Here is a 20674-nt window from a genome sequence, read left to right as displayed (position 1 = left end):
GGGATTATTTTATTGACATAAGCCTTCTTTAGAAAGAAACTTGATGCAAGTTGGTTTAACAGATATTGATACTCACTTAAGATGTATTTGGGCACCATACTATGCCCAGTAGGTATTCTCAGGGGGCAGATCCAGTTGCCAACCTTCATCAAGTTTCAGATCATTAGGAGAGGAAAAAATACTATTTAGAAACAAGCTGTAAATCAAGAATGGTTGCTGAAAGATGAATCCCACTTATTCGTTAGGCACCGTCTGCAGCCTCTGTGTTTACTGATTCCTGGTGAGGACTTGGTGTTGAGTAGATGGTTTGCATCGCTTAAGGTGTCTGATAGAAGCAGAAGCTGATTGAATTAATTGGAAGGCAGCAAAAGAGGTCATCTTGTCTGGTCCCTGTCCCTATGAAGGATGACATAGAAACTCTCCCAAACAGATTGCAACCTGCTTTAATCAGCCTCTGGCATTATACCTACACCTGTGCTGTGACCCCTAAAATTAGGAAGAGAAGTGAAGGACCCGGTCAGTCACCCAAGGATGGACCACATTGTGCAGAGGCAATGATTGTTTTCCTTTTGCATTTGGGTAGTCCAGGACTACAGACAGACACCCTAAAATATCCATTTCAAAGATTTGCATCTTATACTCAAAGTACTTCATGTTTTCTTTGTTTTCTAAGTTTCTGTCATCAAATCCTTGCTTTTATATTTTTGGCATTTTTTACCAAAAAAAACATGCATCTTTGAATGTTATTGGTTTCCACGGATACTCTTGTTAGGTTGGCGTGAGAGCCTTACCATAACTCACCCCTTCATTTCTTCCCATAATTCACTGAGTAATTCTTGTAAGGCTTTTCATTTCATGATGAGCAAACTCATTTCGAGGTTCTCTCAAGTTTTACTTATTCTTGATGCAACTCAGTTATGAAGGGAGCAAAAATGCAGCTGAAAAGAGGCAAAATGATAGGAAGGGAAGAGCCATGGCACGAAGTGGTTAAGGTTCTATCATGGTTATATCTCTTGATCAGCGATCAAAGCCAAAGACATCACTCAGTGTTCCTCTACTTTAGGTTCATTGTTTGTAAAAGAGGAAGACTGGACTAGGTCTGTGAGTTTCCATTTTTCTCTTTTTTACGTCACTGAAGATTAGTAATTTGGTGTACATGGCAACCCAGTACAGACATGTCTTGCAACTGAAATAAAAGCTTCAAGACTATTACTTCCTGTTACTATATGTGATGTGCTTGATTACTCTTTTCTTTAAATGTATGCTGTTTGTGACTCACTATACTGATTTTAAGAACCACTAATAGGTCATGGCATACAAGTTTAAAAACAGCAGAGCGGCTGATTTTTAGGGTTGTTTTAGTGTGAGCATTGCTAGTTTATTCATTACAAGTTCAAGATTTCTTCATGATTACTGTCACCCTGCCATTTGTGCTCCCTTATTTCCCTTTCTCACCCAATCATTTAGATCTTAATCCTAGCATCATTCTATGACATCAGGGACTAGGTGAGTGATTTACCATTGTATCCAGCTCAGTGCTTAGTATATCATACAAGGACAAATGCGGACAGACAATAAAGATGAAAACAACATCCCCTTATATAGTACTTCCTATTTTCAACACACTGCCTTATATATGTTAACTCATTTAATTATGACAATCCCTTTGGGGTGAGATACTATCACTATCCCATTTTACAGATAAGAACACTGAGACATGAGATATTCGGGAACTTTAAGTCCCATAGATAATAATTGGTGATGCTGATATTTGAACCCAGGCAGACTGGCTGCAGGGTGGTTGTTCCTAATCACTGAACTAAATTGCCTTCATTATACTTATTGAATGAGTATAGGAACCTTTATCCTGGGTTTATATTGTGATTTCTTTTGTTTGTGTAATTGGAAAAGTGTTGCACATTATGGAAGATGAACTATGTTATAGCCCCACATAACAAATAATGGTGTCCATTTACTCACTGTGTAATATGCCAGATCCTCTACGTTATCTCAGTGCTTACACAGCCATGCATCATAAGTGTATATTCCTATTTCTGAATAAAGAATAACTCAGAGGCAAAGTCTCAAATTTTCATCTTCTGATCTCAGAGCCCATATTGCTTGTGATTTTTTTTTTTTTTTTTGTAGAGGAGAGAGGACTTAATCTGGGACTTCTTGGATACATAGAGTTTAAATAAGGAGAGAAGAAAATGTTGAGCATTAAAAGTAAATTGGAATTTAGGAATTATACCATGAAGAATCAGTTAAAAATAAAATGAAAAATTCTACTTGATAATGTTCAAAAACACAAAATATTGAGGAATTACTTGAAAGGAAATGAGCAAGTAACACATCTGTCTGAGGATTCCAAAAGACTTGAATATGTAGAAATCCTCTGTCCACAAATGGGAACACTTGAATATTGCAGCTCTACAGAAAGTCTTCTACAACTAACTTAATAAATGGATGCCATTCTAAGAAAAGATTCAGTTGCTGAAACTAGTTTAAATAATTCTAAAGTTTATTTGTAAAAATTATCAAGAATTAAAAAAATGAAACTACTGATAGAATTTGTGTGAACAGCAAAAAAGAGAAGAATAAAGGAGTATTGGCTTGTTAAGAGACAAGCATCCTAGACCAGAATTTCCATATGTACATATTCCAAGAATGTATAAGAGTCTGATATGTGTTAAAAGTGCCTTTATATAAATTAATGGGAAAAAAGAATATTCATTCAATAGGAGAATAGGTTTGCAATTTAGAAAACATAAAATCAGATCCTTACCTTATACCAAATATCACTTTGGATATCAGGAATTAAATGCAGACACTTGAATCCATTAAGTGAACTATATCTCAAGTGGTAGGAAAACCATGCTTTCCTAAAATATGGGGAAATCCTCATTAAAGGTGAAGTGAATAGTGCATATTTTAAAAGTATACCAGAATTATCTTAAGTTTTAGAAATAAAGAGGGAAAGAAAAATGATGTGAGGCAATGGACCAGTGTGCAAATATTGGTTAATATGGTGGATCAATAAATATTCTCTATTTTCTTCTTTATACTTTCCCCCTCACTTTTCTACAAAGACTGTGATTTACTATTATAATTAGAAAAAAAATGTTTAAGGCAAATCTTAAAGTGTGTCATAGGGTCTGCAATGACAAGTATAATATTCTTTTGAGTGGAAGGTGGGGCATTTGTAATTGAAAACCCTTGAAATCCCATCCCCTGAAGGGGAAATTATGAAGAGGCAATTTGAATTCTTCAATAGGGGAGCTTTAATGCACTTTAAAGAGAAAAACTCAATGATAAAGTCTACTACTTATCAGCATCTTTACCTACTGTTTTGAATCAAAATTTGACTCTAATGCATATGAGCTAACATAATTCTGTAGAAAAATGCAACTGTTTGAATTTTATCAAATGCCTATTCTTTGTTTAGGGACCTCTATATATCTATGAAATGACATTCTCTTCTGAACACCTTTCTTTTAAACTGGTGGTTTTGCCTGAAGATACACTCAATCTTATTTGCCACTTACCTTAGGTTTTTCAGTGTTTTAAAAAATCCCTAGGGCATTGCATGGAAAATTTAACACCTGAAGGGGACAGCTGGCACCTGCCTGAAGCATTTTCCATTTCCTGCCAGGCACAAAGGAGAGATGTTATTGTGGGCTGCTGTAGCACTCTTCACTGGTTGATTTACAAGTGTCTTCTGATGTGTCCTCAGGCAGCCAAGAGCTTTCAATTCTTGGGACTGTATTTAAATTACAGAAGAAGATGGAGAGCAGGTGATTCTCTATAGTGGACCCTTACCTTCTCATTTTTGCATGCCCTGTGTAAATAGATAAAGCCAAGGCTCAACCTGGTTGGCTAGTCTAATGCATCTGTTTATAAAGGTCCTTGACAAAGCCTGCTATAGAATATATGAAGCAGGACCTTAGGTGTGCAGTTATCTCTTGACCTTGGTGTTGTTTTCCTAGAGAAATCCTCTAGACAAATACATGCACAAAAGTACATTCTTACCCTCCAAAGCTAAAATGTTCATTTATATTTTATAAACATAAAGTTATAGGTCTTATTAACTTTGGTTTTCACTACAAATATCCAGTCACCTTGCTTATGAATTTCAGTCATTTATGCTAATTTCATCTCTGGTATATGGTTGAAATTCACAAACAAATTTTTTTGTGTGTAGTTTAGAAAAATGTTTAAGATGTTACTGAAATGTATTTCCCCTGCTTAGCATTTCAATATAGATACTGTGATTTATTATTTGTTAATGTTTATTAGGATTTCTGTAAAAGTGTATATTATTTTATAATATTCTTTAATCCATGCTCCACTAATCTCTTTAAAGATTCACACACACACCCAACAGACACACATGAACACACAATCTCTATACTTTACTAGGAGATAAGCCAGTCATAATGGCTGAACATTAAACAGGAATTCAGAGAAGTAAAAATTAAACCTGAACTGAGAGAATCAAAGAAAACTTCACAAAGGAGGAAGTTAAGCAGGAAATGGCAGAGGTTTGGTGTAGGACCTGACCTGACCACTTACTGTCGTGACTTGTATGATCTTGGATAAATTATTCAACTTTTTGAGTCTTAGTTCTTTTATCCATTTAAAAAAAGGATGAAGAAGAAAAAAGGAGTAATGATAATTTATGATCAAAGAGAGGCTATCTGTGAAGAGTCCTGCCCATTGTAATTGTTGCTGTCCTCACTCTTCCCTTTCACATCTTCATAACTGATTTGCCATAATTGATTCTTTTAACCTTTGGATCAAACTAAAAAGATAAATGAAAATGTTTCTCCTTTGTGAGGAACCAAATTCAATATATAGCTCAAGTCTAAGAATAATGAAAATGTAGCGATTCAGTTAATCAGTCTGAGAATTCAAGAAGAAAAATCCAAGCTGACATTTGGTACTTTTTTTTGTTAGTGAAGAATTTCCAGGTCTTGGTTACTGGATATTCCCAACTGTTTTAGAGAATTGAGTTAGTAGTATCTGTTCCATCACACCCTAATACAATCTTCAAGAGATCTTGGAAAGTGTAAGAAGGAAACAGAAATAAAAGAAGCTGACCTAGATTCTAGAATTTTAGAACTGAAGGGACCCATATTGATCATCTTGTTCAGTCCTCTAATTTCTACTGAGAAATAAATAAATGTCAGAGGGATCATGACTTGAGCATAAGTCTTTGAATTTGCAAACCGTTGGTGTAAAGGCAGTATGGTATAAGGTATTTTACTCCAAAGTGAAAGTGTTAGTCGCTCAGTCAAGTCCGACTCTTTGTGACCCCATGAACTGTAGCCCACCAGGCTCCTTTGTCCATGGAATTCTCCAGGCTAGAATACTGGAGTGGGTAGTCATTCTCTTCTCCAGGGGATCTTCCTAATCCTGGGATAGATCCCAGGTGTCCTGCATTGCAGGCAGATTCTCTGTCATCTGAGCCATCAGTGAAGTCCATTTTCCTCCAAGATGGAGTAAAAATTATTTCAGTGTTATAATCAACTGTCTCACTGTTATACAGTTATTCTAGACATTTGGGCCTGTATTCTTTCACTAATTTGATAAATTTGTATAAAGTTTATCTTATATAAATTATATGCTAGAGGATATAAAATACTATAGAATTTAAAAATCAGTCTTTTTAACTGCAATAAATGGAGCCTTCTTGTTCACCTCGTTGCAGGAAGGGGAACCCCTTTCAGGGCCAGAAACTTGGCTCTTGTCTAACTCTTGGAAATGAATTATCTGAGGATACACATGTGCTGGCAAAACAAGAGATTTTATTAGGAAAGGGAACCTGGGTGGAGAGTAGTAGGGTAAGGGAACCCAGGAGAACAGCTCTGCCACATGGCTTGCAGCCTCAGGTTTCATGGAGATGGGATTAGTTTCTGGGTTGTCTTTAGCCAATCATTCTGACTCAGAGTCCTTCCTGGTGGTGCACGCCTTGTTCAGCCAAATGGATGCCAGAGAGAAGGATTCTGGAAGGTGGTCGGACGTGTGGTGTCTCCTTTTGACCTTTCCCGAACTCTTCCGGTTGGTGGTGGCTTATGAGTTCCCTGTTCCTCACCAGGACCTCCTGTCATAAAACAACTCTTGCAAATGGTTACTATGGTCCCTGGCCGGGGGGGGCGGCTTCAGTCAGTGTGCTTCCCCTAACAATCTGATTTTCCAAATTCTGTTAATGGTGCCATTATCTACTATCTATCCTCAAAACTCCTGAGTTGTTGATTGCCTCTAACTCTTACTCCCATATTTTATCAGGTTTCTAAATACTGTTAATTTAATATCTAAAATATATTTTCTCTCATTGTTTTCCTTATCCACCGTTTCAACCTATTTCTGCCCTGCCTCCCATCTTGTATCTCTACCTTTAACTTATATTTATTTCAATTTATTGGGTTGACCAAAAAGTTCATTCAGGTTTTCCGTAACCCGAACAGACTTTTTGACCAACCCAGTACTTTACATACCATTCCCAGAAGTAATTTTAAATACCAGTCTTGGTTCTTTGTTTTCAACCAAACAAATTTAGTATTTAAACTAAATATTTAAGATGCCCCTTGACCTGATCTGAGCTTTAAATTGAAAAAAAAAAAATTAAATATCACTGCTGCTGCTGCTAAGTCGCTTCAGTTGTGTCTGACTCTGTGCGACCCCATAGACGGCAGCCCACCAGGCTCTCCCATCCCTGGGATTCTCCAGGCAAGAACACTGGAGTGGGTTGCCATTTCCTTCTCCAATGCATGAAAATGAAACGTGAAAGTGAAGTCGCTCAGTTGTGTCTGACTCTTAGCGACCACATGGACTGCAGCCTACCAGGCTCCTCCATCCATAGGAATTTCCAGGCAAGAGTACTGGAGTGAGATGCCATTGCCTTCTCCTACTGCAGCCTAATTTGAGTTGAAATCTTACCTAAACCTTGGAGAATGAGATGTAGACACCTGGAATACAGTGAAGAAAGTTACAGGGTGAACATCTAAGTGAGGTCCTGTGGTTTGAATATCTCAGGTTATATTCAAGGACCGGAAAGTGGAGCAGAGAAAGATAGGGTGGTACCAACAGATGAGGCTGGAGAGATGGATTCCCCATCACAGAGGTCCCTGTGAGCAACTTTCCCAGTCCAGTAAGGTTCAGAAAATTGTTCCAGGTCTTTTGAATTGTTCAGCTTGTACCCTAATCCAGGTCTTCCCATCTGGTCTGTCCTGTTCTTCTGGCTACCTCCATCAGTCAGTTTGTCTTTCCACCTTACCACTGGGCCCATGTTTTTGTCCCTCTGCAGTTTGGGAGGTACACATAATTCTTTTGCATATTCTAGTGCCTAGGAGTTATTTCTGTTTAACTGAACATGCTAATGTTTCTTTCCCATCCTTCTCCTATTGTGTCCTTGAAACAAAATCGGTTTAAATTCAGTATAAAATGACTTTGTTTGCCGATATGCTAACGATTACTTTTCAGCGTGTGGTGCAGTTCTTGGCATGATTCTGCCGGTTTTAAGAATGACTGTGCAGTTACCACATACATGTGCCTCTCAGGAAAGTGGATCAGAGTATGACAGTCCTGTCTCTGGTGTGTCAAGGACTGGGGCAAATAGAGGTCTTATGGAATTCAGAATGACTTTTAAATTTGGTCCTGTATGCATAAATTTGTTTATTCAGAGCAGCTCACATCTTCTTTTCTCTCTTACCAGCTTCCTCACAGCAACTGCAATAAAATGATTTAATTATTTAAAATACTTGCTGCTTACAGAAGAAAAAGTCAGGGAGGAGCTAAATAAAGAAATAGTTTTTAACCTACACATCTAGAGTGTGGAATTATCTTTACTACATGCTAAGACTGTAGTAAAAAAAATTCAACCGGTTGGATGTTTGCTTTCCTGGGAATAAAAGGTCTAATATGATTTACATTTTTTCCATTGAATTGACCAACTGTTTATGAGATCATCACTGCAGTAACATTATGAGTTTTATAATAATTTTAGGAAAAGGAAAATAGTACCTACAGTCTCAGTTTATGAAACTAAACTATCTCCTGAGAAACTAGAAATTCTTGGAAAACCAAGCTCAACAGCCATGTATCAAAGAATTTAAAATTCATATCAGGTTCATCTTAGGAAGTCGTGTTGAAATGTTGCACTTTGCAAACTAGAGCAGTTTTGCTTTTTTACTAAGAAGAACTAAAACCAAAAGATGCACCTTGGGGTGCAAAAGACCTTATGTGGTATTACCCAGACAAATAAGCATTTCCTCTGTGTTACAGGGACAGGAGATGCTGTCAGAGTTTTGGATTTCATTAATGAAAACATAAAACAATCTTGCTATAAAATTTATGAGGCTGACTTCATCTCCCACCACACAAACACTTAGCTATATGTTGTTAATTTTAAGCAAAACACTAAAACACATCACAGCTTTACAATCAGTGTTTTAAATGGATGACTGACACACAGCCTTTGACAATATTTAGCACTTTATAGGAATACATTAACACCAACTTTAGAAACTATAGCATACTGAAATTTTATAGCCAATCAAGTTGATGAGTCACTGTCAGCTTGCAAAATTCTTCTTTTTGATGATAAGAGAAGCAGATATAGGAAGTGAGGGGCAAACTCTAGCTCCTATAAAATCTTTACCATCATTATGAACTTGAAATTTTAAGGAACAGAAAAACATTGGGTTGGCCAAAAAGTTCGTTTGAGTTTGGGTCTAAACAGCATGAAAACAAATCAGATGATTTCTTTTAAAATGTAGAAATAGTAATAGTGGTCAGTTTTTTAGTTTGTCATCATGCATATACATTGATTTGTGAAAAATGTCTTGTAGTATCCATAGATGTGTGTGGCAATAGTCACTAGACAGCCTTATGGACTTTAAAAGAAAAAAAAGTGAAGTTGGATATATTTAATCTTCCCTCAAACTAATTGGAGTTTATCATTAGTTAAGGAAATAAGTAGTTCGACTAGTGAAAACAGATATCTATGTTTTGAAATTACAGATTGTTCATGTCCTCATGTTGGGAGATTCTGACTCATTAAGTTTGAATGGCGCTGTTTAATCTGTACTTTAAAAAGATAACTAAGATGGGAACAACTGCTCCGGGATGCCTAGTCTTCATTTTCAGTTATCCAGTTCAGTGATGCAAAATAAATGACACAAGATCTCTCCATATATAGATAGGGACCTATCCTCAATGTAGTTATTTCAGGTTTTTTATCACTGTATTTCCCTTGTCATATGCCTCTTTTTTTTAAGCAACCATGCTGGTCTGCCCAGGACTGTCCAGGTTTTGGGCCATGCCCGGAGAAACTCCTCAGTCCTGGACAACCAGAGTGATTTGCCACCAGATAAGCTCTTTAAAGAAATAACTGAATCTTTTTGGTCACTGTGACCATTCTTCAATATTTATTTGTGAGTTGTCTATTTTGTGGTTAAAATCATGGGAGAGAAATTTTAGGTAGAAGCTGGAAGGACTGTTTTCACAGGTCACTTGATGACATTCTGGACATAAGCATTGAATACTACCTGGGAGCCTCAATCACTTAGACCTGAGTATAACAAGTGATTGAGGTTTCCTAGGTGATTCAGTGTTAAAGAATCTGCCTGCCAATGCAGGAGACTTGGGTTCAATCCCAGGGTCAGAAAGATCTCATGGAGAAGGCAATGGCACCCCACTCCAGTACTCTTGCCTGGAAAATCCCATGGATGGAGGAGCCTGCTGGGCTGCAGTCCATGGGGTGGCTAAGAGTCGGGCACGACTGAGCGACTTCACTTTCACTTTTCACTTTCATACATTGGAGAAGGAAATGGCAACCCACTCCAGTATTCTTGCCTGGGAAATCCCTTGGACAGAGGAGCCTGGCAGTCCTTGAAGCTGAAAAGAGCCAGATATGACTGAACACACATGCATAGAGGAAAAAATGTTCAATGTTGGATAAATGAAAATGAATAAATTAACTACTACATTTGTCTAGAAAAAAGTCACTGATTTTATCAGAGTATAGGACCCAAATATAAAATAACCACTTAAATTAATCTCTCTAAATTTAGAGGAAATATGCATTAGTGTGAAGAAAGATAGTATTTGTTGAACTTAAAGACTGTTTATTAAAGTTGACTAACTGACATTTATGGGAAAATTTAAAGTGCTTGCTTTTGCTCTCTCCTAGTGTTATCAGATGAATAAAGTTTAAAGGAATGTGAAAGTGAGAGGAGATCCTTTTTGCTTTCCTTAATAAGCCCTCAATGTCCTTAAGTCACTTGATGGCATTCTGGACATAAGCAATAAAGATTATTCTAGGATCCAGGAGACAAGACACTGCACAGAGATAGAAAGACCTGTTTTTTGTTTTTTTTTTTCCCTTGTGTATTCAATATTCTTGCCATCTACCCCATTCTTCTGGTGACTGAGAGAATATTGATGTCAATTTGGAGAAGTGGAAATGGTTCCTGTATATGCTCTGGGTGTCTAAGTGAATTTCACTCCCATAATCTTGGTTTCCTCATCTTTGGAATGAAAAGGTTGGATTATAACTAATTATATTTCATCTAACTTTAACATTAAATTCATCTTCCATTTTTAACTCTGTATTTATATCACATGTTAAATGATAAACATGAAGTTAAAGGTATAATTTCCAAGGCCTATTCTCAACCCTCAATAAACCTAAAACAATTATTCTGAATGACTTCATTTTAAAAGAGCTCTGCATCATTTATACAATGTATAGCAAGATGACTATAGTTAACAACGCAGTATTGTATACTTGAAAGTTCTTATAGATCTTAAAAGTTCTCACCACAAGGAGTAAAAAGGGAACTCTGTGAGTGATGCATATGGTAACTAACCTTACGGTGGTAATCATGTCACAGTATGCATGTATATTAAATCATCACATTATGTTTCTTAAACTTACATGGTATTATATGTCAATTATATATCAATAAGCTGGAAAAAATAATAAAAACATAAAATTGAGTTTTTATTTGAGAAGAAATTAAGAAAACAAATTGAATGATTCTTCTAAAGATAAAAGCATTGGTTGCTGAGTTGTGTCCAACTCTGTGATCTCATGAACTGTAGCCAGCCAGGCTTCACTACCCATGAAATTCTCCAGGCAAGAATACAGGAGTGGGTTGCCATTTCCTTCTCAGGGGGTCTTCCTGACCCACGGATCAAACCTGGGTCTCCTACATTGCAGGAGGATTCTTCACCATCTGAGCCACCAGGGAAGCCCTAGAGATAAGCAGTGCACTTAAGGAAATATTGTCATTTAATATTTACAAAGAGAGCTCCCAAACAGCACTTTTTAAACAGGGACAGACCTGGGGTTATGAGGGAGATCTTACTTTGGGCCACTTATTAGATAATGCTCTGGGAGCTGAGGTGAATGAAAAGAACAACAGTCTACACGTTTTACTTTAGAGATCGAATCACTACCAAAATGCTAGGTAATTACTAACATGTACAGTATAATAGAACTCAATAAGGTGGAAATGAAGATAATGAAACTATATGTCTTTTATTTACTTTATATCTTTTTGTTGCTAATGGGATAGTTTCTGTTCTTTCTCAATAAAAATTCAATACCCAGCTTAAAAACCTAACTCAGTAAGAATAGGACTAAAATAATCAAGAGTAAAATCAAATAGTTTTGTCTCATTAGGTGTGCCTCAGATGGTGAAAATCTTAGCCCTGATTCCATCTTTTAGTGAAATCTAACCCCAGTTGATGGAGAAGGCAGTGGCACCCCACTCCAGTACTCCTGCCTGGAAACTCCCATGGATGGAGGAGCCTGGTGGGCTGCAGTCCATGTGGTCGCTAAAAGTTGGACACAACTGAGCGACTTCACTTTCACTTTTCACTTTCATGCATTGGAGAAGGAAATGGCAACCCACTCCAGTGTTCTTGCCTGGAGAATCCCAGGGACGGGGGAGACTGGTGGGCTGCCGTCTCTGGGGTTGCACAGGGTTGGAGACGACTGAAGTGACTTAGCAGCAGCAGCAGCAACCCTAGTTGATGGCTTTCCATTCTTTTACAGGGCTGGAGCGAATTGCACGGGACTCATCTTATGAACAGGAGGGAAAGGTCCAATTTGTAATTGATGCTGTGTATTCCATGGCTTATGCCCTGCACAATATGCACAAAGATGTCTGCCCTGGATACATTGGCATTTGCCCACGAATGAGTACCATTGATGGGAAAGAACTACTTGGTTATATTCGGGCTGTAAATTTTAATGGTAAGTTGCAACTTTTTTGGTATCTAAACACTTGAGAAGTGACAGGGTGTGGCTATTCTCCCTATATATAGAATATTCTCCAGCAGAGTGGGAAACATAGGATGCGAAGCAGTTCCCCTTTTAATCAGAAGTGTGAGTTTTTCCACCTGCTTTTAAATCTCAAACACATTTTTGTGTGTGTGCTACCATTTATCTGTTCCTGAAAGGAGCAGAAGTTAAAAATAAGCTGCTATCAATCAAAAATCGCTTTCAGAAACAACTTAGGAGGCTCATTTGGAACCACTGACAACAGATTAGACTTCTTTGAAAATGTTTTGTTCATGCCATTATTAGAGAAGGCATTGTTCACATTCTGTTTTAAAACCGATTTTCAGCATTTTAAACAGTAAGATGACTTGAGGAAGAGGGAGTGATTCAGAGCTGCTGTAAATTTACATTCTAAAGGCTCTGGGTTAAGTTTCCACAGCTTCTTTTTCTTTGTATTTCTTTCAACAACTGGGTCAATTTGAAGCAATGAGCTGTATCGTGTAAGGCAGAACTACATGCTATGAAGTAGAGATGAGATTTGCCTACTGCCGCAGCAAAAATGCTGCTTCTCCAAGTGGCACAAGAAATTAGTACAGAATACGCTGGATTCATAGTACTTGGCTGAGAATAGCCAAACTGCCTGTCTTGAGTGATGAAACTATTGAATTCTGCTGTTCTTTCATGAAAGTTGTAATGGTTGCTGCTCATGACTTTGACCATTATTTTCACATGAAATGATAGAATGCTCTGAGCTGTCTAATTCTTTCTGTTTGGCTGTAATCCACACAATGGACATGCCTCCGAGCCATGCACAGTGCTTCACTGTCCATCATAATACACTCCAGTGACCTCAGCTGCCAGCCTTTCTCAAAAAAGCACAAGGTCATCTTCAATTTAGAATTCAAGTGGAAACTTCTTCTTTTGCTCTGTTCAGGCGATGGGAGACACAATTTGGTTTACATTCAATCCAAAGGACCCTCTTTTTTCAACAGAATTTTGGTGAAACATTACATAACGCTGTTCCTTTTGTTGAGAATATAAATAGTAAGGGGAATTTGAAAATAATTTTCTTACAGTGATTAAATGGAGCGCAAGAGGAGTGTTACAATGCAACCTCCCCTAATGTGAGGTTGGGGAACACTTTGTTTATCTAAATTGTTAAACAGTGGAAAGAGGAATGCAAATGAATATATTTTTTTATAAACTGAAGCTCATTTCCAGAAGAGAGGCAGATCTTTTAAAGAAACATTGGATTAAAGCACTTTAAAGGTGAATTACCAATTTCTCTCTTAACCATAGATAAAAACCTAACCCTTCCTTGATGACTTTAATTATCATACCATACTGTAATATAATGATGCCATTAAAGACTACTAAAAAAGTCATAATGTCTAATGATTATTAACACAATTTGCCTCTAGACACCAATGATTTCTGAGTTCTGTCTACTTTCTACAGTTTTTTTCCCCTTTACATTTTCAGGGTGCTGTTGCTGTGATTGTTTTAGGGGCTCATCCCTTCCATAATTTGCTTCTCTCAATGTACTATGAACACAAAGGACTTCCCTGGTGGCTCAGACGGTAAAGCGTCTGTCTACAATGCGGGAGACCTGGGTTCGATCCCTGGGTTGGGAAGATCCCCTGGAGAAGGAAATGGCAACCCACTCCAGTACTATTGCCTGGAAAATCCCACAGATGGAGGAGCCTGGTAGGCTACAGGCCATGGGGTCGCAGAGTGGGACATGACTGAGCGACTTCACTCACTCACTCATGAACACAAAAACACACATAAAATTTCATCAATGTATTTATTGAGTCCATAGTGAAAGTGAAGTGAAAGTGAAGTCGCTCAGTGCCCGACTCTTTGCGACCCTGTGGGCTGTAGCCTACCAGGCTTCTCTGTCCATGGGATTCTCTAGGCAAGAATACTGGAGTGGGTTACCATTTCCTTCTCCAGGAGATCCCAACCCAGAGATCGAACCCGGGTCTCCCGCATCAGAGGCAGACGCTTTAACCTCTGAGCCACCAGGGAAGAATGTGTTAAACATTATGATAGGTGGAGAAGGAAATGGCAACCCACTCCAGTGTTCCTGCCTGGAGAATCCCAGGGACGGGGAAGCCTGGTGGGCTGCCGTCTATGGGGTCGCACAGAGTCGGACATGACTGAAGTGACTTAGCAGCAGCAAAGATACGTTACTGGTAAAAACAGTTCAAACAGACCTAAGTTTCTTGGAGAATTTAGATATCAATCAAAAAAGCACACAAAGGTGTAATTATGTAATCTGCAATGAATATTGAAAGAGAAGGTATGTTGGCCTAAAGTTTATAATAGGGGGAATATGTCCCTATTCTAGGGAGTTAGAGACAGCTGGAATTGAGATGAAACTGAGAGATAAGAGTAAAACAGTAGACAGGACCAGAAAGATCATGAGGTCTCACAGGTCACTCCTACACTATGTTCTTCATCTTGAAAGCAATAGGAACCCACTGAAGCATAATAGAACTTTGTCTGATACAAGAGTAAACGTACTCCAGATAAGGATCATGTAAAATATAAGAATTTCAGTGTATGAACTTAAAAGAGAATCTCTTTGAGCTCCTTGGAGATTTATTTTGCTAATGGCTTAAAATTTGGCTGTGTTCCAATAGCTGGTAATAATAGTACTGTAATAATAATAGGGTAAGAGACCTGAGTATACCCAGATTATCCTGGGGTATCTAATTTGATTTTCAGTAATTTTCAGGATGTTTATCAATTTTTTATTTCATTATTGGCTTACTGTTAGCATTCATTCATTATTAATACCTTGCCAGTTTCGGATAAAAAGACATGTAGGGCTGTTCAAGTAGAAGTACATCATCAGGACAATTGAAAGGAGGAGAAACGAATATAGTAAAGAACTGTGTCTGGTACAATAGTAAGAAGGAAGGACTAAGTTAAGTACTGAGCTTCCTAAGCAGTCAGAATGTAAAGGGACATTTGATGGAATACATAAGCTTCATTACATGATAGAAGCAAGTTTATCTATTTTTTAGGAGAGAATTCATTCTCTTAGAAATTATTTCTAAAAGAAAAGTATCATATAAGACTTTGACAGCCTAATAAGCAGTGCTATTTAACAAAATTTTACTTGGGAAGCTGGAGGGAAACAAAGGCTTGCCTTTTAGGATTGCTTTTATTGCTACCAGGTGAACAAAATGCTATTTCTATAAATTTTTTAAATGTAAAAATTTATCAAAAGAAAGACATAAAATAAAGAAGAGTTCAGATTTTTCAGGTGCTTAAGCAACAATGTCAATTTCTTCCTCTGGTCTGGTCTATAGGCAGTAAAATATTAATACTGTACATCTTATATAGAATCAAAGATTTTTCTGTTGCCATGAGAACCTTATTCATCACAAAGAAAAAGTGTTGGATAGAATTCCAGAAATGAGTCCTTACTTCTCTATAGCTGAGCAGGACAGAGTCGGCATACAAATCAGGGCTGTTTGACTGTAGGTAACAGAAACCAACTTAAGCTTGCTTAAGCTAAAAGGAGGATTTATGAGGCTGTGTCAAGAACCCCCCTGGCAGAGTATAGAAGGGCCTAAGAAAATAACTGATTATAAGTGCTAAAACCTTTTAGAAATCCAAACATCTTTCTGTCTGCTTTGTTTTGTTCTTCCTATATGGGTTTTCTCTACTTCTAGGTTTTTAGGGTAGGTAGCACAATTTTTAGAATTTGTTTGGAACATGTGCTAAGATGAACATATATGTGTTTTAAGTCTCAATTCTAACTTCTTGGAAACTTGAATCTCATTAGCTAAACTTAAGTTTGATGTCAGACCTGTTCCAAATTATTGATGGGAAGGAGCAGATAGTACAAACTTAGCTGTTGTGAGGCACTCCTAATGGGTGAAAGGGACATTTAGGAAGTTTCTATCAGTGACTTAGGGGGAAAGTTTAAATAAAGTGAGCAGAGAGATGAAAACCTAAGGAAGGGGTGATGCTGTGGTCTTTGAATCTCTTTGCTTCTCTAGGTGGGTGAGTTTTTGTCAAGGTAGAGGAGACACAATTAAGAATCACATGCAATTGGTGGGAATCTGAGAGAGGAATCAGTATTGGAATTATTTAATGAATGCAAGCCTTCATGTTGTGATTGAATTCTCTGAATGAAGTACCTTCCTTAAACTCACAGTGAGGTAGTGGTCTAACCATGTCAATGCTCATTATTCTAAGAAGCATATGTAAACATTTGCCTGATTATAGAGACTGGTATAGAGATGGAGTTGATCAGAAGTTTCTTTTCTTTAGAAACTTTATTATTTTATGGACTTACTGAAAGTTTTCCAAATATGCAATTCTGAGAGTCTCTGAACATTACAGACTGGATTGTGTATAGTACCTTTAAGCTATCTAAAAGAAACAAATACTGCTTAATACTAGGAAATGTATTGCAAGCGTGCTAATAGGTCAAATAAGACAATGAACAGTATCTCATAAGATCTATAAAAAGCCATTTGCTTAAAATATAAACATTTCTGTTATAAGTACAAAACCAAACTAGAAATGGAATAAATGTTTAACAGTATCAGCACATCTTTCTTGGCCTATAAATAGTTATATATTTATTTATAGTTATTCTTGTGGCAGAGACAAATTAGTCCTATTAGCACTGTTATTAATAGTCTATCAATTTTAGCCATTGAGATAAAACAAGGAACAAAAATAACAGAGATTACTACTAAAAAGGAAAAAGGAAATAGTATTATGATTATTTCAAATGATTTGCCATCAAGACAATAAATTGAAGAATATATTAGAATACTTTAAGATGATCAAATTTAAAATTAATATTAAAACATTACAAACTTTCCTACATACTAGTACGAAGCCATTAATTCATATGGGAAATGGGACTCTATTTTCTTTACAAAATATACATAGACAATATCTTGGAATAAATGGAACCAAAAATATGAAAGATCTATATGAAGACAACTTTATTGAGGGACATCCACATCCGTTGTTTGTAGACACAAAAATAAATTATAGGAAAAAATGTTATTCTTTCATGAGTAAATCTGTATTCAGGCTTAGTATAGTTCCAACCAAAATGACAAAGGAGCATCTTCTGGAATTTGAAATAACATTTAAAATTTTAACTGTGAATACAAATTAGTAAAAGTAACTAAAATGATTTTGAAGGAAAAAATATTCCTACCAAACATATTAACATTTAAGCATAATGTTAAGTTATAGTAATCAATTCAATATGAAACTAGTACCAGAATAGACATATAGTAAATGCAACTAGCTAGAAATAGCCAGAAATATATAATAAAATAATAATCAGTTTGTATATGTATATACATACATATGAATTTATGATGTGATAAAGATGAGTTAAAACTCAGTGGGAAAAGACATTTATTAATTATCAATTTACAGTAAAATCAATGATCATGATTTCTCCATATCAGAGAGTCTTATCCATTTGGAATTTATTTTAGAGTTAGGTGAAAAGGAGAAGCAAAAGAAGAAAATATAGAAGAAGATGGTTTATTTTTTAGATGGAGTGCTAAGTTGCTTTGTATCCCACTGTTTTTTGTGACCCTATGGACTATAGCCCCCCAGGTTCCTCTGTCCATGGGATTTCCCAGGCAAGAATACTGGAGTGTGTTGTCATGCCCTTTTCCAAGGGATCTTCCCAGCCCAGGGATCAAACCTGAGTCTCGAAAGTCTCCTGCATTGGCAGGCCAGTTCTTTACCACTAGCACTGCCTGGAAAGCCTCTTTTAGATGAAAGGATTATACTAAAATAACCTCAGTTCTCTTCCAGCTCTATATTCACTGCAGATTATTTTAAAGATAATGGCATATTTTAAAAATATAGATACCTGTCAGTGTTCTTACTGTTTTCTTTTTAGTTTATTTTTATTTTTTATGAATAATTCCTTTAACCCACATTTATTTTACTGGGAATCTTAAAAAGTATCTGATAAAAGGGCTTTCTGCTAGGCATTAAAAATGCAAAGATTAATAAAGTGTGGTTCTATGAATTTTTAAATGTTATAGCTTAACAAAGCAGAGGTACAAACATGTTACCAACAATAATTCAATTTGATAAGTGATGTGATAGAGGCATGGACTTGTACAAATACAGTGTAAGACTGAGATTAGGGAGCTTAGCTTAGGGGGTTGGGGGGGTGCTCAAAGAATACAGTACAGACAGCAGATGACATCTGATTTAAATTACAAATAGAAAGTGACATTTCTCTAGGTGGACAAGATGGGAAAGGATATTCATGGCAGACAAAGCTGTTTAAGAGGAGACGGAAGACAGGTGAGAGTATGTGTTCTGAGAAAGTAAGCATCCTCAGTATAAGAATTCAAGGGACTGACATGGGAGCAGTCTGAAGATGAGATTAGCAACATGAACTTGGGCCTGTTAGAAATCCCTGCCAAACTCTGATGTTTGAATATGACACAGGAGGCAGCAGAAAACTGAAGCTTTCTGACAGGACAGTGAAGTGCTAGGATTTGTGTTTTAGCAAAATAACTATGGCAGCAATTTGCAGACAGGAGGGAGAGATTGAAGATAGGCATGACAAGTTAAGAGACGGTTCCAATCATTTCCAGGAGAGAACAGTGCCTGAAAGGGGAAAAGGAAAGTACAGATGGAATATAAAGAAATGAAAGAGGGAGGAAGGGAACAAAGAATCATTTGAGTGCTGGCTCTTTTCTAGGCACTGTGCTTTGATTAGAAACTTGAAGGTTTTGAGAAATATCTTTACCTCCCCAAATGATCTTTCTTTGTAACTGTTTGTGACAACTCCATTACTAGGATTAATTGGTATAATTTTTGGGTGCATATATCTTTGTTATTTAGTGTTGTCATTTTTTAAAATTAATTTTTATTGGAGAATAGTTCCTTTCAATGTTGTGTTGATTTCTGCTGCGCAGCAAAGTGAGTTAGTTGCACATATATGTATGTCCACTCTTTCTAGAGTCCCTTCCCATTTAGATGACAACAGAGCACTGAGTAGAGTGTTTTAGTGTCTATACCATTGATAAAATTGGCTTGACACAGCTTTATTTTATGAACCTTTATAAGAAGAAATGAGACATAAAAGATCACTCTATGGAAAAACTGACAAAAAATGTCAACTCTGGAAGTTATGATGCATCATTTCCTTGTGATTAGATATTACTTATTTGGTAAACAGAGTTGAAAAAAAATCAAATGTGATGAAGTGTTTCTGTGTTAACCTTAAACATAAGGTTATATGTTTTTGATAGTTACCGTACTTGAAATAAAACTGAGAAAATCATTATTAATCATTTTGATGTACATTATATGATTTATTCTTAAAGACAGAAATTTGCAGGCCATGAAGTAATTCCTGGAAATATTTATGCATTAAAAAAAAGTGAATGGCATATGTAGCAATATTGAGTATGTAGTGATAAATAAACAGGTTGACTTGAAATTAGGTAATATTTCAATTTCTGATTAAGGAAACTTCAGGCTGGTTAAAAAATATTAATCCTACAAGTGAAGCCATCATGGAATTTAGCAGCATAATTATACTTGCCTTCATTTTCTAAGATGATAAACTGTGTGTGGGGGGAGCTTAAGTCTAGTTTCTCTGATAGTCACGAAGAACAAGCACTCTCATTTCTTCCCTTCATGTATTGACTTACATGTGGGCCAAGATGGAGGCAGCATCCATCAAAGCTTCAGGCAAACAATAGACCTGCCTTAGTTCCTCCTTGGATCCTCCTCAACTTCACCTACTGCAGTGGGTTTCTTTTACTTGCTCGTTGTTCTTATAATTCATGAACTTCATCATGTGCCAAAAATTAGGGGAAAATGATAAGCAAATTCCAGAATTAGATGAGGTACCACGGGCTCACTAGCTGAGGGTTAAGTATTGGTGTTGACTCTAAACAGGGATGCAGCCTTGAATGAAAGATAGGGACATAGATGAAGAGCTGAGAGGAACTGAGGTGACGGGGACTTTCTGATGGCGTTCACATTTAATGATTTGTATTTATCACAGTGATCAGAAGTACCGAGAATTTAAATCTAGTTTCAGCACTCACTACTTTGTGATCTCTCAGTCAAGTAACAACACCTCTCTAAATCTTTGTTTTCTTATTTATACAATGGGGATATTAATAGTATATATATATATTAGAGCTCATGTGAAATCTAACGTGATAATATATAGAAAGTGCTTAATTAGAGATATACTGTCGTATGTGTGAGAATATTAATAGATAAAAAAAGAAGTTAGTACTTAGATCACCATATAAAGGTGATGAGATGAGTGGAATGGGACCGAGGACTTGAGACTTTTCAGAAGGATGCAGAGTTTAAAAGCTCTATGTATAATGA

General features: G+C 36.8%; 1 protein-coding gene across 2 annotated transcripts in view; it reads left to right on the top strand.

Annotated features, from left to right (window-relative positions):
• Positions 1-20674, top strand: part of GRM8 (glutamate metabotropic receptor 8) — an 860517-nt gene that overhangs the window by 501034 nt on the left and 338809 nt on the right. For both annotated transcript variants that reach the window (XM_068972686.1, XM_068972687.1), the window contains exon 6: positions 12065-12265. In XM_068972686.1, the coding sequence (XP_068828787.1) occupies positions 12065-12265 (201 nt within the window). The remainder of the gene's footprint in view (positions 1-12064; positions 12266-20674) is intronic.

The sequence above is a fragment of the Capricornis sumatraensis genome, chromosome 5 (assembly GCF_032405125.1).
Source record: "Capricornis sumatraensis isolate serow.1 chromosome 5, serow.2, whole genome shotgun sequence".
NCBI lineage: Eukaryota > Metazoa > Chordata > Mammalia > Artiodactyla > Bovidae > Capricornis > Capricornis sumatraensis.
Note: the sequence above shows the minus strand (reverse complement) of the source record. Positions and strands in the feature narration are given on the sequence as shown.